The sequence below is a fragment of the Vespula pensylvanica genome, chromosome 5 (genome assembly GCF_014466175.1).
Source record: "Vespula pensylvanica isolate Volc-1 chromosome 5, ASM1446617v1, whole genome shotgun sequence".
NCBI classification, from domain to species: Eukaryota; Metazoa; Arthropoda; class Insecta; order Hymenoptera; family Vespidae; genus Vespula; species Vespula pensylvanica.
In genome coordinates this window covers 8,605,157-8,619,207 of record NC_057689.1, presented here as the reverse complement: position 1 = coordinate 8,619,207, position 14,051 = coordinate 8,605,157, and the positions used below count along the sequence as shown (strand labels likewise).

General features: G+C 29.9%; 3 protein-coding genes across 4 annotated transcripts; 1 reads left to right on the top strand and 2 right to left on the bottom strand.

Annotated features, from left to right (window-relative positions):
- Positions 1 to 173: 173 nt before the first annotated feature.
- Positions 174 to 1,709, bottom strand: LOC122629076 (nudC domain-containing protein 3). The gene is made up of 4 exons (XM_043812093.1): positions 1,480 to 1,709; positions 784 to 1,362; positions 486 to 674; positions 174 to 413 (listed from the first exon to the last, which is right to left on the bottom strand). The coding sequence occupies exons 2-4, from the start codon at positions 1,240 to 1,242 to the stop codon at positions 321 to 323; spliced, it is 741 nt and encodes a 246-aa protein (XP_043668028.1). The 5' UTR covers positions 1,243 to 1,362; positions 1,480 to 1,709; the 3' UTR covers positions 174 to 320.
- A 595-nt stretch (positions 1,710 to 2,304) lies between these two features.
- On the bottom strand, positions 2,305 to 5,238 carry LOC122629074 (DNA polymerase iota-like). Its single transcript, XM_043812088.1, has 2 exons — positions 4,824 to 5,238; positions 2,305 to 4,577 (listed from the first exon to the last, which is right to left on the bottom strand). Exon 2 carries the CDS (start codon positions 4,471 to 4,473, stop codon positions 2,746 to 2,748), a length of 1,728 nt encoding a protein of 575 aa, XP_043668023.1. The 5' UTR covers positions 4,474 to 4,577; positions 4,824 to 5,238; the 3' UTR covers positions 2,305 to 2,745.
- A 291-nt stretch (positions 5,239 to 5,529) lies between these two features.
- LOC122629077 (selenoprotein S-like) lies at positions 5,530 to 6,952 on the top strand. 2 transcript variants are annotated; one of them, XM_043812094.1, is made up of 6 exons: positions 5,530 to 5,548; positions 5,725 to 5,878; positions 6,104 to 6,247; positions 6,325 to 6,431; positions 6,547 to 6,664; positions 6,732 to 6,952. In XM_043812094.1, exons 2-6 carry the CDS (start codon positions 5,848 to 5,850, stop codon positions 6,812 to 6,814), a joined length of 483 nt encoding a protein of 160 aa, XP_043668029.1. In that variant the 5' UTR covers positions 5,530 to 5,548; positions 5,725 to 5,847; the 3' UTR covers positions 6,815 to 6,952. The 2 variants fall into 2 exon arrangements, with proteins under 2 accessions (XP_043668029.1, XP_043668030.1); XM_043812095.1 differs by lacking the exon at positions 5,530 to 5,548 and adding an exon at positions 5,634 to 5,651.
- The last annotated feature ends 7,099 nt before the right edge of the window (positions 6,953 to 14,051 follow it).

The following is a 14,051-nucleotide window of genomic DNA, read 5'->3' as shown; positions in this document are numbered from 1 at the left end:
ATCTTGATTCTTCTAGGTGGCGTAACGGCAGGTGGAGAGAGTTGTTTACCACAAGTAAACATACGCGGTAAGTTCGATGTCGTGACACGTTATTAGCGATATGGTACGCTTTAGTAAATACGAACGTTATGTTTAAACGTTTAGAAAGAAATGTATGTTATATGACGATCTAGTTTAACAAAACTCAATCTTGTTTAATCTTTTAGAAAATCATAATATATTATATAGTAATGATAAAGTTGACCTTTCGGAAACTTTAATTCTTAACAAACGTTATAAAACAATGAAGCTTCTTGCATGTGTTTTATATTTAATTAGTTTCAATTAAATTTTATTATGGACGGATCGTACGATGTACCTTGGAAAGGTGATCCCTTTGCGTTCCATGCTTTCTTCATAATTGCTTCCATTTTCTGGAAAGAGGTATTTATTTACGAATCCGTGTAATATGTAAAATCATTGAGCTTTTCTATACATCGAATTACCAATTGATCTGACGTAGGTTTGCCAAGAAGTTTTTGTTGATGATTCCACATTAATTCTTCTACCTTCATTTGCTCTGTCAAACCCATTTCATCTAGATTTCTTGAACAATCTATTTTATTTAGCTCTATCTTAGGTTCTTCCATAATAAGGGCATCCCACCATCGTTCGGATACTTTCTCAAGGTGTATCTACAAACAGAAGATAAGCTCACAATGCTTAGCTACTTAGACACTTAGATACTTCCTATCCATACTCCAACATATTGTATCCAGTGCCTCTCAACTTGTTTCAACGCACACTGACATATCCAGATACTAAACTCCATACAGACTCATCTTTCTTCGTTTTAAATATTAGTTCACCCTCAAAGATAGTAGTCCATTTGGGATCTTTGGTACTTTTATTGCATGTTTCGTGTCTCTGCGTCGCTTCAATCTTTATTCTTTGTGTTTCTATACTAACTCGAAGATCCTTGGCTTTTAAAGGCGACTTTGGAAGCTTTACAAGTACATCTATGTCAGTGATCGTCTGAGACCAAATATAAGTGTCTCTTATAGCTCCATTATAGCTATCCGATGGTTGTAGAGGTCTTACGTTACCGCCTCTGTTTTGTACTTCATCTTCGATATCTGTAGATGTTCTAACCTCTACCTCTTCAGAAACATACGGAAACATTTCCTCTTGAACTGTATTTATCATATTTTCTTGTGAAGCATAACATAATTTTTCTTTTTTCTTCCAATCTTCCAATGACATTGATATATGACAAGTTTAAACTATTCTGTTTTCAATAAATAGTTAAAAATGATTTTTTTTTTTTTAAGATCTTATTTTATATAAGATCAAATGAATTTATTGCAAAATATCTATGCTACCCTGTAAATAAAATGAAAACGTGTTAAAAATAAATGTTTAGAAAACGAAATATTTGTAGATATTCATAACAATAATATTACCAACATTCCATTTTAATATGAAATGAAAAATACTTACCACTTTAACAGGGGAAATAAAAAAATTCATTTAAAGAACAGATAATATATCATCGTTAGAATAAAATTTTAAAAATTGCCACATAGTGTTGTATTTCCATTGTATTCAACTGTACATCATTACGCACGAATAGAAAGCGAAGTTAGCAACTTATCGTGAAAGGTTAAAATAAATGATAAAAATGTATAAATTTTCATAAATCTTTATATCTTTTTCTCACAAATGTAAGTGAAATTATCATATTAAAGTATTCTAACGATCTTTTATTTATCAAATTAAATCAGTATACGAATAGTTAGCAATACTTTTAGAATAATCCATCGATGAAAAACGCTAACTAGTGGCGTAAGGATTGTACTATTTTGACTTTATTTATGACGTTCCGAGGAGAATCATCTGTTTCTTTTTTTTTGTTTTTTTTTTTTAAATATTTCTTTATTAATATATAATAGTAACCAAACGTTATATATATATTTTTTCATAATCCATATAACGATTACAATCAATTATTTTAATAGATTGTCTAAGAAGTTTTGAAACACACATTATAACGTTGAATTTATTTCGATAAAATTTGCTCGTGTTTAGATACTTATGTAAACGTTTCAAACGAATATTACTTATTCTTAGTTATTTCGAATGGTACAGATAACAACGTGTGCACGTGATGATTTTTGTAATATTTGTATATATTACAGTGTAGCATTAACAGTACTAAAAATATAAATTTTTCTTATAATTTTAAAATATATAATTATTTATCCATTACATATAAAATACAAAGTCAAATGTCAGCACCTTCTTAACATTTCATAATGCTTTTGTTTTTGTTTCCTATGAAACTGCTCTGAAAGAATACATGTGCCATTATTAATATTTCATCCAAAAGTAACGTTAAATATATAATTATTTATTGTACTTATATAATATATTATTAAATGCTTATATTCATCAAAATTTTAAACGCGAATTATTTTACCATATTTTATATCAGAAGTGTGTGATTGAATTATGATTTTTTACAATAGTGTATGCAACAGTCTTGATTTGTACAAATAAGGCAACACATTACATTAATGTCATTGTATGCAATATATGGATTTAGAACATTCAATTCTAGAGTATTTAAATTTATAATTTAATACAGTTTATTTTAAATGAGACTAATACGTTTCTAATGAGTCTCAAGATGCTGCCATCTAATGTTGAAGTCATGAAAATATATGTAAAAAATGGCCTTAATATATAATAGGCCACATAATTCGGTCACTTATTAGCTATAAAATATTTAAGTATATTGTTTGGTTTAGGTTTGCTGGTTGTGGGCCAAGGTCGACTGACTTCTCTTTGTAAATCGATAGGTAAGGTCTTAAGAACTGTGTTATCCATTTTTGGTGATATTTGCATCGGCGAAGGTCCAAGCCTTAAACTTGCCATTTCGTTGCTGGGCGTTTCTCTACGACCATTTAACCATACTTCTAATTTTGTTTTTTTCAACTGTGGTTCTACCTCGCTTAATAAATCATCTTCCGTACATTGGTTGCTACCAATCGTCAATTTTGAGATTGGAGATCCATTAATACCAGATAATGAATTTGCCAAACTTGTTGCGGACAAGGAATGTTCAGAGCTATCGTTACTATCCTGATTTATACTCATAGGTGATCCCAAACTAATGTCACAAATACCTTCCTCTGAACTTATGTCCAAAATAGATTGAACAGCTACTTGTTTTCGTAAGAAAGAAGTAATACTACTACGACCGTAAGATCTTTCTTCAAACTTTGTAAAAGCCACTCCCAAAAGAGTCAAGTGAAATGGTTTAGAAATATCAACTGCGCGATGAAATAGTTTCATAGCTAGTGTTAACATTTTAGCATGGTCGTAAACACCAGATTTAGTGGAAGGAAGCAAATGTTTTGGTAAAGCGCACTGTCTGGTCTCTCTTTTAGGCTTATTGAAATCGTGCTTTCTTACTGTTATTCTCATGGCAATTGGAATTCTACCATCTTCAGTGGCTAACTCAGTTAATCTTCGTAACAATGCACTGAGTCGTGACTCCACTTCACCCACTAAAGAAACACTTTTAAAGCCATCTTCTAAACCAATAGATTGTTTTTTTGTAGATGGTTTTACAGCAGTTTCATCTATACCTTCCGCATTATCTTTTAATTTTCTCGCCAGATCTTTACCAATCTTTAATTCTAGATCATGCAGTGGTATTTTACGCAAATCTTCAACAGTTTCTATATTTTTTGATATCAATAGTTCTTTAGTTTTTTGTCCGACTCCGGGTATTTTAGATACAGAACCTAAAGAGGATAATAACTTTGACGCACTACAAGGGTATACTAGTGTTTGTTGATTGGGCTTATAAAGAGATCCTGATAGCTTCGCTAATAATTTATTATGTGCAATTCCAGCACTGCATGTAATATTTAATTCCTTCTGAATTCGACTTCTTATTTCAGATACAATTCTGGATGCAATGGCTAATCGTAAATGACAACCACAAGGGCATTCTTCATCAGTTATTTCAAACACGTTACCAACTATTTCATTTGAATCATCTTCAGTGGAATCATTTATATTTTCATTTGACTCGCTATTAGATGAAATATATTTTTGTACGATCGATGTTATATCCAAGAAGTTGTCATCCAAGCCTAACCTTTCGATTAATGGAGTAAATTGATGTAAAATATCCATTATTTTTGCAGAATATTGACGATATATCGTTAAGTCTTCCCCATTTACTAAGACCAAATCAGGACACAAACTTAAGGCTTCTTGTACCGACATCCATTTTTTGATACCATATTCTCGAGCTATATAATTGCTTGTAACAACCATATTTTTCTGTTGAACACCAAATGGCTTCCCTTCAAATTCTGGGTGTTGCAACATTTCGACTTGTGCATAGAAATAATCAACATCCAAGTAAATTATACATCTTGGATGACGTATGATTATGTCGTATTCGTAGGTATCCATTGATATAAATATTGTATGTATCTTGAATGTTAAGATAGGACAATATAAATATTACTACTCAATTTCTTATATGTTGCATTTCCATAATCTGTGATAATAGTTATCTAAAATATATAAAGAGCCTAAATTAAGTTTATAAAACGAATCATAATATTTTTCTCACAATTATGATCTTATAAAGTGTTCATAATTTATAATCAATAAAAAGTTGTAACTAGATGATAATATCTATTTGTTTACTCTACTAGAACATAAAATAACTTCAAACGTATATATTATAAAAATCTATTCGTTAAAAATATGATGAATAAATCTTATAATGATATTATATACGAAAAAAATTCACTCACCTTCTATAATATATATTCAAATTATTATACAATATGCTACAAATTTTCTTTACATAGATATCACTTAGCCCTCATATCGGGTTACACATATTTTTCTTTATATTATTACGAGTCGCAAATACGTATACTCTTCAATGAATTTTAAGCGAACGTTTTCAAGTAAACACGAACATTTAACATTTTGTTTGTATACATGACCTAGTGCGTATTTGCAAAATTAGGTTATGGTAGAAATATTTCAACGTATATATTCATATACGTCTTTCTTCTGAATTGCGCGCTTGCGCGTATGTATAAATAATTGTATATTGAAATATATCTTCCGTATCAACGTCTCGTTCTTTAACCGAAGTATTATCGAAATATAAAAAGTTGTATTAATAAATCAAAATATATTAAGTGCATGTAGAAATTTATTCTCTATAAGTATCCACTTCTCTCGACATACTGAGTGTACTAACAAAGCCATATATTTGGCACGTATCGTATGAAAATATATTGTTATAAATTTTTTTTATATAATTTTATTTTATTATTGATTATATGTTATACGTTGTTTATACTGTAACTTAAGATTATCTTCATATAAGAAATTTAACAAATATCATACAAATAACAAAACAAAAGTATGATACCCTTCGTAATTATATAGTTACATTCCTGGTCGATCGATTGTTTTGCCATCTACATATTGGAAAAATTTATTGAATGTTCAGTGTTGTAGCGTATGTATTATACTTTGTCGTTATATGCTATAATAACAAAAATTTTGAAATTTACTATTACGTAGAGGATTAATTCTCACATATTTCAAATTTAATTGTTTGCGTATGTGAAATTCTGTTTGAGATAAATTCAAAATTGATTTCGTAATTGGTATAATATATTTTATTTTTTTAAGGTTGCAATTGATTACCAGAATAATTGATCTTGTGGGTGTTCGTTTCAATGGTTTACGTGTCATACGAACGTGTGTGGTGAAAGTTTGACGTAGGCAAATTATTCAAGTTATCATACAGAGAAAATGTTGCTATTAAATTTTTATTTTCAAATGGGTATGTGAAATTATATGTCAAATAAATGTAATGACTATATAATGAAATGATAATATTCATTTTTATATTTTGAACATTCGTTATTTCCGTTAATTTTCATGTTAAAGCCTTTTTTATTCATGTTAAAGCTTTGTATTTGTTATTTCTCAATAAAAATGTAAATATATAAAGAATTAAAAAGTTTATTGCTTTAATTGTAGATAAATACGTTAAATATCTTTTCAGCATGGGCTTATATAGCTTCTGTCGGTTGGTATATCGTTGCTTTAATAGGAGTAATATGGTATACCTATCCGTATATTCAAGATAAATATACAAACTGGAAAATTAAGAAAGACGAGGCAGAATATGCAGCAAAATATCATAAGAGTAAGATTTTATCGTTAAGAATATGACGACATATATTTCAAATTTCTATTTAAATTATACTTTGTACTTTTCTTTAGATTCTGATCTTCTGCAACAAAGATTGTCAGCAGTGGAAGCTTCTAGACAAAAAATGCAAGAACAATATCTTAAATCCACTTTAATAGCAAAGGAAAAAGAAGAAGAAGTAGATATTTTATTAAATATTAAATTTTTGTTACGCATGATAACTTTGAACGCGTAACGGATATTTATGAAAAGAATTATTTATTTCGCTCATTTTTTCTTTTTTTTTTTATTAGCGGAAGCAAAAGAAAAAAGAAGAAGTTAGTAATTTGCTAGACGATGATATTATGAGCCAAGGAAGTAAAGATGAACCCTCTACATCGAAAGGACCAAAGTCAAAAGCATTAAGACGAGGTAAGTATTTCGGTAATTCATATATTTACTAGGCCTATGTGCAAATTCTTTATATACATCTTTACAGGGTATAATCCATTAATGGGAGACAGTTCTCGAGGCTATAGGCCACCCAAGCGCAGTTGTTGTGGAAAGGGTGGATGTGGTTAATTATACGAAAATGTGCCATAGACTCATTTACTTTATCCATTATGCAAATTTCTTTCTATTAAAGAAAAATTAAGAACGGTAGCAGTTTATATGTAACAAGACATTTTAAATATGAAAATAAATGTAAGTATACAAATACTTGTATATACGATTCATTCTATGTGAATAAAATTATTTTTATATATTTGTATTATAAACAGTTTTATGTTGCAAGTAGGCTAAAAATTAAGTTTAAATTCTCATACCGATTGTTACAACGGTTTTAAGTACAAGGTTAAGCTTCTTTATCTTTTTTTTTTTTTTTTTTTTCGTTACAACACAGTCTCTCGATCTGATTGTAAAAGAAAATGTAATTAATTCATTCGAAAGAAAATATCAGTTTTGCAAATTATATCACGATGTAATAAAACTATAAGATAATTAATATATTATATCACACTCGAGTAGTTGACTCGGAGAAGATAACGTTGATATTAATAATTCTGATGATTGTGCTTTTGTCAATTAAATATGTAAGTCATATAGGATATATTATAATTCGTTTGTAATCTAAATAATAAAGATATCACACTGTATTCCTTGTGCGTTATTCAAACGTATCGTATTCGTGCAGGATCATTGCAGTATACAAGGATATTAGCTCTTCCACGATAATTTACTTTTAAATATGAAGGTTAGAAATCAATCAGTCCTGTTTTATATTGTAACTTTCTACTAAATGTAAATAAATGTAAGTAATATTAATCAAAGTTTAAATGAGAGCGCTAAAAATACAAGAAAAATAAGAATTAAAGTCTGCAAAATGAATTATCTTTAATTTTAATTTTTATTTCGTATTATCGGTATGTTATAAAACGATATACGTTTATCATTTCTTTTAAATGATCTCACCTAACAGCGATTTTTTCAAAAATCTCAACAATCGTGCATTCATACGTACGCATCGGTTTGTTGTTCGATTTTCATTTATTTTATTTTATTTTATTTTATTTTATTTCATTTCATTTTTTCTTTTCTTTTTATTTTTTCTCTATCGAAATACACGATTTGTTTCTTCGTTCAGTCTCGTAAAATTAACAAACGTCGGTAATTTTATAATAAATACAATTATTGTTGCGAGTTTAGAAACTTTCGCTTTCTCCTTTTTGATGATGTTATTTACAAAAGAAAAATAAAAAGAAAGAATGCAGATTAATAAATAAATCGTCATGCATCGTTATATAAAGTCTTCATTGTAGTAGTAGTAGTAGTAGTGTAGTAGTAGTAGTAGTAGTAGAGTAGTAGTAGTAGTGGTAGTAGCGACGATTTGAAACATATATATACGCATAATAATGTAGAAGGATAAAAAAAACAAAAAAAAAAAAAAAACATTATTTTAATTTCGTCCCTGCTCCCCCTCCATTATTATCTCGTTTCTCGCGCTTTATTCTTTCTTCTATTTTTTTTTATGTTATTATTATTTTTACCGTTAGACGATCGTCTAAGTAAATCTCTGACGTGTATTATTAGTACCGTTAAATCAAAAGCGACGAATGAATTAACGTTAATAACAAAATTCTGTTATAAATGTATACGTGTATGCGCATAAATACGTTCAAATTCATTCGCAAAATGAATCGTAGAAGTAGGTTAATTATCGTACATTTTAATCGTGACGACGACGACGACGACGACGACGACGACGACGACGACGACGACACGACGATACTTGCCGTACAATATTTTTCTCGTTTCGTTATGCAATTTGTTCGTAACTCCTCTCTTTTTCTTTCTTTCTTTCTTTCTTTTTTTTTTTCTTTTCTTTTTCTCCATTTCTTTTTTAAAAAGTCTGCTACAACGAGGATTCTACTAATCAGCATTTATTTACATTCGTCGTTTAATCGCAAAACTTAATCGATAGACAAAACTTAAGTATAATGATAATAGCATCGCAAGTTATGTCTGGTTTCGAAAAATTCAACGAACGTAGAACTTCTTCCGTTTCTACGATATTAATGATATGAATTACTTTTCTTTTCTTCTCTTTTTTTTCTTCTTCTTCTTCTTCCTCTACGGTATTACTACGTTTTTAATGGTTTAGCTTACTTTACTATATTCCATTTCTCGCGTTACAAAAGTCCTATGAACTTTAAACGTCGAATACGAATTTCGTTCGGTCCATTTGTAACAGGGACGATGCCTTGATAAGATAATCGAGGATTATAGAAGAATAAAGAGAATGAGATAGAGAAAAAAAAAACAAAAAAGAAAAAAAAAAGAAAAAAGGTACGACCAAAAGAGCAAAAGCGATATATGAAAGAATAAAACCAAAAAAAAAAAAAAAAAAAGAATTAAGATAATAATTATGCGAGGATGGTCTTCACGTCTTACGGGTCAAAGTTACAAGAACATTTTGCAACGGCGACGAAGAAGTTTTGGCTGGACGTTTCTATTTTTTCTTTTTTCTTTCTTTCTTTCTTTTTTTTTTTTTTTTTTATAAACGTGGATTATACAATTCTTTTCTGTAATGGCTACGAATTTTTTTTTTCTCTTTCCTTTGTAACCGACTGTCTCTCTATTTTATTTATTTATTTTTATTTTTCTTTTTGTTTTTTTTTTTAATCTTTCTTTTAAGAAGAAAGTGAGTATGCGAACGAACGAGAGAGATTGAGAGAGAGAGAGAGAGAGAGAGAGAGAGAGAGAAAGAAATGAGAAAGAAAGAGATAGATAAATACACACGTGTAATCGTGTATTTTCGTTTGTTCGTACATACATTGTATACGTTTAAAAGCTATTACAAATAATTACGCGAGTTTTGTTTTTATTTTCCTTCAAACATATCCCGTGAACTATTTTCCATTATTCTAATTTCATTAAAATACCGCCGTTACGAGGACGAGGGATCGTAAAAATAATAACCGTGTTCTTTCCTTTCTTCTTTTTTCCCTTCTCCTCTTTTCTTTTTCTTTCTCATCACAATATTGCGTTTAATTACGTCCGGAATTCTTGATTTTATCGAATTTTTTAACGCGTATCTTTTCGTTCAGCGTTCATGTCGGTGTAACGTTTGCATAAGGTATTATAATCGTGTCAAAGAGAAAAAAAAAAAAAAAAAAAAAAAAAAAAAAAAAAAAAAAAAAAAAAGATTAACCGTCGTTGAAAGAAAATTTCAATAAAATTATTACCGTACTTTGTCGCCGATAATAATAATCTAAAAGAAAACGTATATCACGTGCGTGTTAGAAAATGAGGAAAAAAAAAAAAGAAAAAGGGAAAGAAAATCTCGAGGTGAACGCGATTTGTAAGGATAAGAAATAATTTGATATAAAAAAAAAAAAAAAAAAGAGAGAAAGAAAGAAAAATCGAATCCTCGACTAAATAAGAAATATCCTTTTAATGAGAACCTCGCAAAGAAAAAAGAAAAAGAAAAAAAAAACAGAAAATGCAAGTCAGTCGTCCCTTTAGGTAAATATCAGTCTAAAATAATCCCCCTTCGTTTTTTTTTTCTTTTTTATTACCATCATTATTATTCTTTCCTTGTTTCATATTGTAAAGCATGCTTGTCGGGAGATACTGGGAAGAGAAAAAAAAAAGAAAATGAAAAAAGAAAAAGAAAAAGATTAGCGCGTGCCTGTAATATACACAATTCTCGCTGTACATAGATATACCGTGTCCCGTTCTTTTTTTTTTTTTTCGTGACGAAGAAGAACGTGCCTTAAATGTGGAAAAATCGTTTTTCTCATCTTTTCCTTTTACGCGCTTTTTTTTTTTTTTTTTTTTTTTTAAATCCGTATCTCGCCTTTGGATGGACTTCAATGAATCTTCAACCGGGACACGAGCGCACGATCGCACAAGCTCGCGCGCAAATTTTCGCGACGTGTCGATAAAAGAAAAAAACAAAAAAAAAAAAAGAACACAAAAAAAGAAAGGAAAAGAAAGAAAGAAAGAAAGAAAGAAAGAAAGAGAAAAAAACAAAAAAGCAAATCTTGATCTTTCGAGACGATTTTTCGAGGATCAGGTTCGAACCGGCGAACCGTGATCGTCTGTCCGTCTGTCTGTCTATATAACTCCTTCTTGCTTCTCTTCTTCTTTGTTTTTGATTTCTTTCTTTCTTTTTGTTTTCTTTTCTTTTCTTTTGTCTTCTTTTTCCTTTCTTATCTTTTCATTCCTTGCCTCGTTGAAAATCGTTTTACGAGCGACAGGTCGAAAGATTCGCGAGCGCACATGTGCTACCAGCGTAAACGTGCCCTTATTAACACATATATATACACACACAGGCAGGCTTATTATTTTTATTGAAGTCCGAATTCGTTAGATCCGTCGAAGAAAAATAGGAAGAGAAAAAAAGAAAAAAGAAAATCACACGTACACCTGTGTAATTTTGTTAATTTCGACGACTTCGATATTCGTTTCTTTTTCTTTTCTATTTTTTCTTCTTCTTTTTTTTCCTCTTTTTTTCTCATCGATCGAACGAAATTCGGTAACCCCGCTTATGTCACTAAACTAACGTCTAAGTTTATATCATATCGTTAATCACTACTGGGAGTTTTATTTTTTTCTTCCCTCTAGACTCTCGGCTTACCGAATTAACAGATTCAACTCGTTACGTTAACGCGACTTTATTGAACGATTTTTCTTTTCGATTCTTCCTGTTCTTCCTTTTTCTCTTTTCGTTCTTCTTTCTTTCCTATTTGTTCGCACGGATACCACACAATTTCGTTGATAGTTTTTTCTTTCTTTCTTTCTTTCTTCCCTTCCTTCCTTCCTTCCTTCCTTCTTTTCCATCCTTTTTCTTTTCTTCCTTATCTTCTTCATTTTTTCTTTTTTTTCCTATCGTAGTGAAGTTCATACGTAGCGGTATTTTCCATGTGACAGTAATTCATTATGGCGCTTCGTATTATCTAATCGTAATCCAGTATTCCTATACGAAGATCGCATTAAATCCTAGTTAATCGCGAGATTTATTTATTTATTTACTTTTATTTATTTATTTATTTATTTTTTCGATTCTTATCTAGAACAACACACATCCTTTCAGATTTCATTAAATTTCCAGTTAATTAGAACGGTTTAAAATATACGTTTTAACGTTGATGATGATAATAATGATGTAGATGATGATAATGACGATGGAAGGGCTTACGAAAGGTGACAAGGTGATTTTTTCTTTTCCCCCCCTTTTTTTTTTCTTTTTTTTTTTTTTCCTTACATTCGACAAAATTACGTTTCGGTGGTTTGTAAGAAAAAAGAAACAAGAAATAATATTATATTAATCTCGCACTGTCTCCCATAACTCGATGATGTTCAGTCTTCGTGGAATAAAATTTCATAAAAACAGATATGCCCGCACGAAGATCTATATTTTTCAATCTACACACGAAAAAAAGAAAAATGAAATATTCCGCTTTATTTTGATATAGTGAATCATCAAGTCGGCCGATTGGAAAACTTTGAAAAGGGAGTGTCCAGCGAGTAAAATGCGAGGTACGCAAAATGCAATTCACTTTCTTTCTTTCTTTCTTTCATCATTTTTTTCTGTTTTTTTTTTTTTCTTTCCTTTTTCTCTTTTTTCTTTAAAACGCAGGTACACTTCCAACGATTCATTGTTCGTCGCACTATTTCGTTTCTTTTAAAGACATTCGTCCCCTATCACTTTATCATCTGTCATCGGACTCATGTTCACTCTTCGTGTATGCAGGTTTCATAGCGTTATATGTATATGATTATTTAAGATCCCTGGTATCCCTTAACAACTACGATGTATACAGGTATAAATTAATGACGTGTCGTAAATTAAAAACTAATGACTAAATCTCGTTTTTAAAGAGCTTTGTACAGTGTATACAAAAGTTTGATATGATAATACTTACATCTTACATTTTCGTTACTATTCCGATACTATATATATATATATATTTATTTATTTATTTATTTATATTGTATATATATATATATATATATATATATATATATATATATTATATAGCGTTATTTAGTCAGTCGAATCGTTCGTCATTCGTTCGTCAGACATGTTTTTCGTTTCGTGCATAGAAGTGCCTAATAAACAAGTAGTCGTCACTTTCTCTTCTTTTGCGTGCTTAAACAGTCCGTTTTCGTGTTTGCATATATTGGTACGTATGTGTATGTGTTTATGTATATGTTTTATGTTTATACATATGCATATAAGTATGCGTATGCGTGTGCGTGCACGCGCGCGAGCGCGTGTCGTATCGCTCTCTTGGAAGAATTATCAATTAATTCATTAATTAGTACACCACCGTGGAAATATTCCGTCTTCCTTAGTAAGATAAAGATTTTTCAAATTCTTTTTCTTCTCCTTTTTCTTCTCTTTCTTTCTTTCTTTCTTTTCTTTTTTAAATCCCCTTATGACTTTAGGAACATCATATCCAAAATAATATGTATTCGTTATTTGTCGTGGCAAGAATGTACAAGCTCTCGAAAATAAGTGCCACGTCTTACTTTATCGATCTATTAAAAAATCTTTCTTCGTACGAGAACATCGTATTAGAACGTAAGACGCGCTTGGAACATTTTCTCGTATGTAAATTTTTTATAATAATAATAATAATGATAATAATAATAATAATGATAATAATAATGATAATAATAGTAATAATAATAATAATAATAATAATAATAATAATAATAATAATAATAATAATAATGAGATAATGATAATGATGATGATGATGACAATAATAATAATAATAATAGTAATAATAGTAATAATAAAAATAAAAAATAATAATAAAAAATAATAATATTAATATTAATAATAATAATAATAATAATAATAATAATAATCGTATGATAATCGTACTACCACTTCCATCCGACCGGACAACGTAAACATCAAGTATTTGAATTTCGCGCCAGCTCGAGTTCGGCCATTTTGGATAATCTTAACGAAATTATTCGGTAGATAGACCAAGAGAGCCTCATTAGATTTTCTAGAATACTTTTTAACTCAAAATGGTGTTTCTTTTAAACGCTTTTACCTTGCGTTTAAGAGCGTAGTTAAGAGCGTGGTTTGCTTGGTAAAGATCGGCGTGATTCGACGTGGAACTCTCATTGAACTCTTTCGAAAAGTTTTCTCTCCGTATTTTCGAGATACTCTACAGAGCTGAGAACTAGCGAAAACTCAAATGAGCCGTTCACCATTCGTTTATCAGCTATACTACTATCCTCGAACTCGAGCGGACCGATTGTCGATTACTCTCACGTTCCCAGCCTGCAA

Excerpts from the sequence above, each read along its gene's own strand:
- LOC122629076 (XM_043812093.1), bottom strand. The coding sequence starts at position 1,242 with ATGTCATTGGAAGATTGGAAGAAAAAAGAAAAATTATGTTATGCTTCA. Across the intron at positions 675-783 it reads TAGTATCTGGATATGTCAGT|ATACACCTTGAGAAAGTATC; the intron begins GTGCGTTGAAAC and ends TTCTGTTTGTAG. Across the intron at positions 414-485 it reads AACCTACGTCAGATCAATTG|AAAATGGAAGCAATTATGAA; the intron begins GTAATTCGATGT and ends ACCTCTTTCCAG.
- LOC122629074 (XM_043812088.1), bottom strand. The coding sequence starts at position 4,473 with ATGGATACCTACGAATACGACATAATCATACGTCATCCAAGATGTATA.
- LOC122629077 (XM_043812094.1), top strand. The coding sequence starts at position 5,848 with ATGTTGCTATTAAATTTTTATTTTCAAATGG. Across the intron at positions 6,432-6,546 it reads CAAAGGAAAAAGAAGAAGAA|CGGAAGCAAAAGAAAAAAGA; the intron begins GTAGATATTTTA and ends TTTTTTTATTAG. Across the intron at positions 6,665-6,731 it reads GTCAAAAGCATTAAGACGAG|GGTATAATCCATTAATGGGA; the intron begins GTAAGTATTTCG and ends ACATCTTTACAG.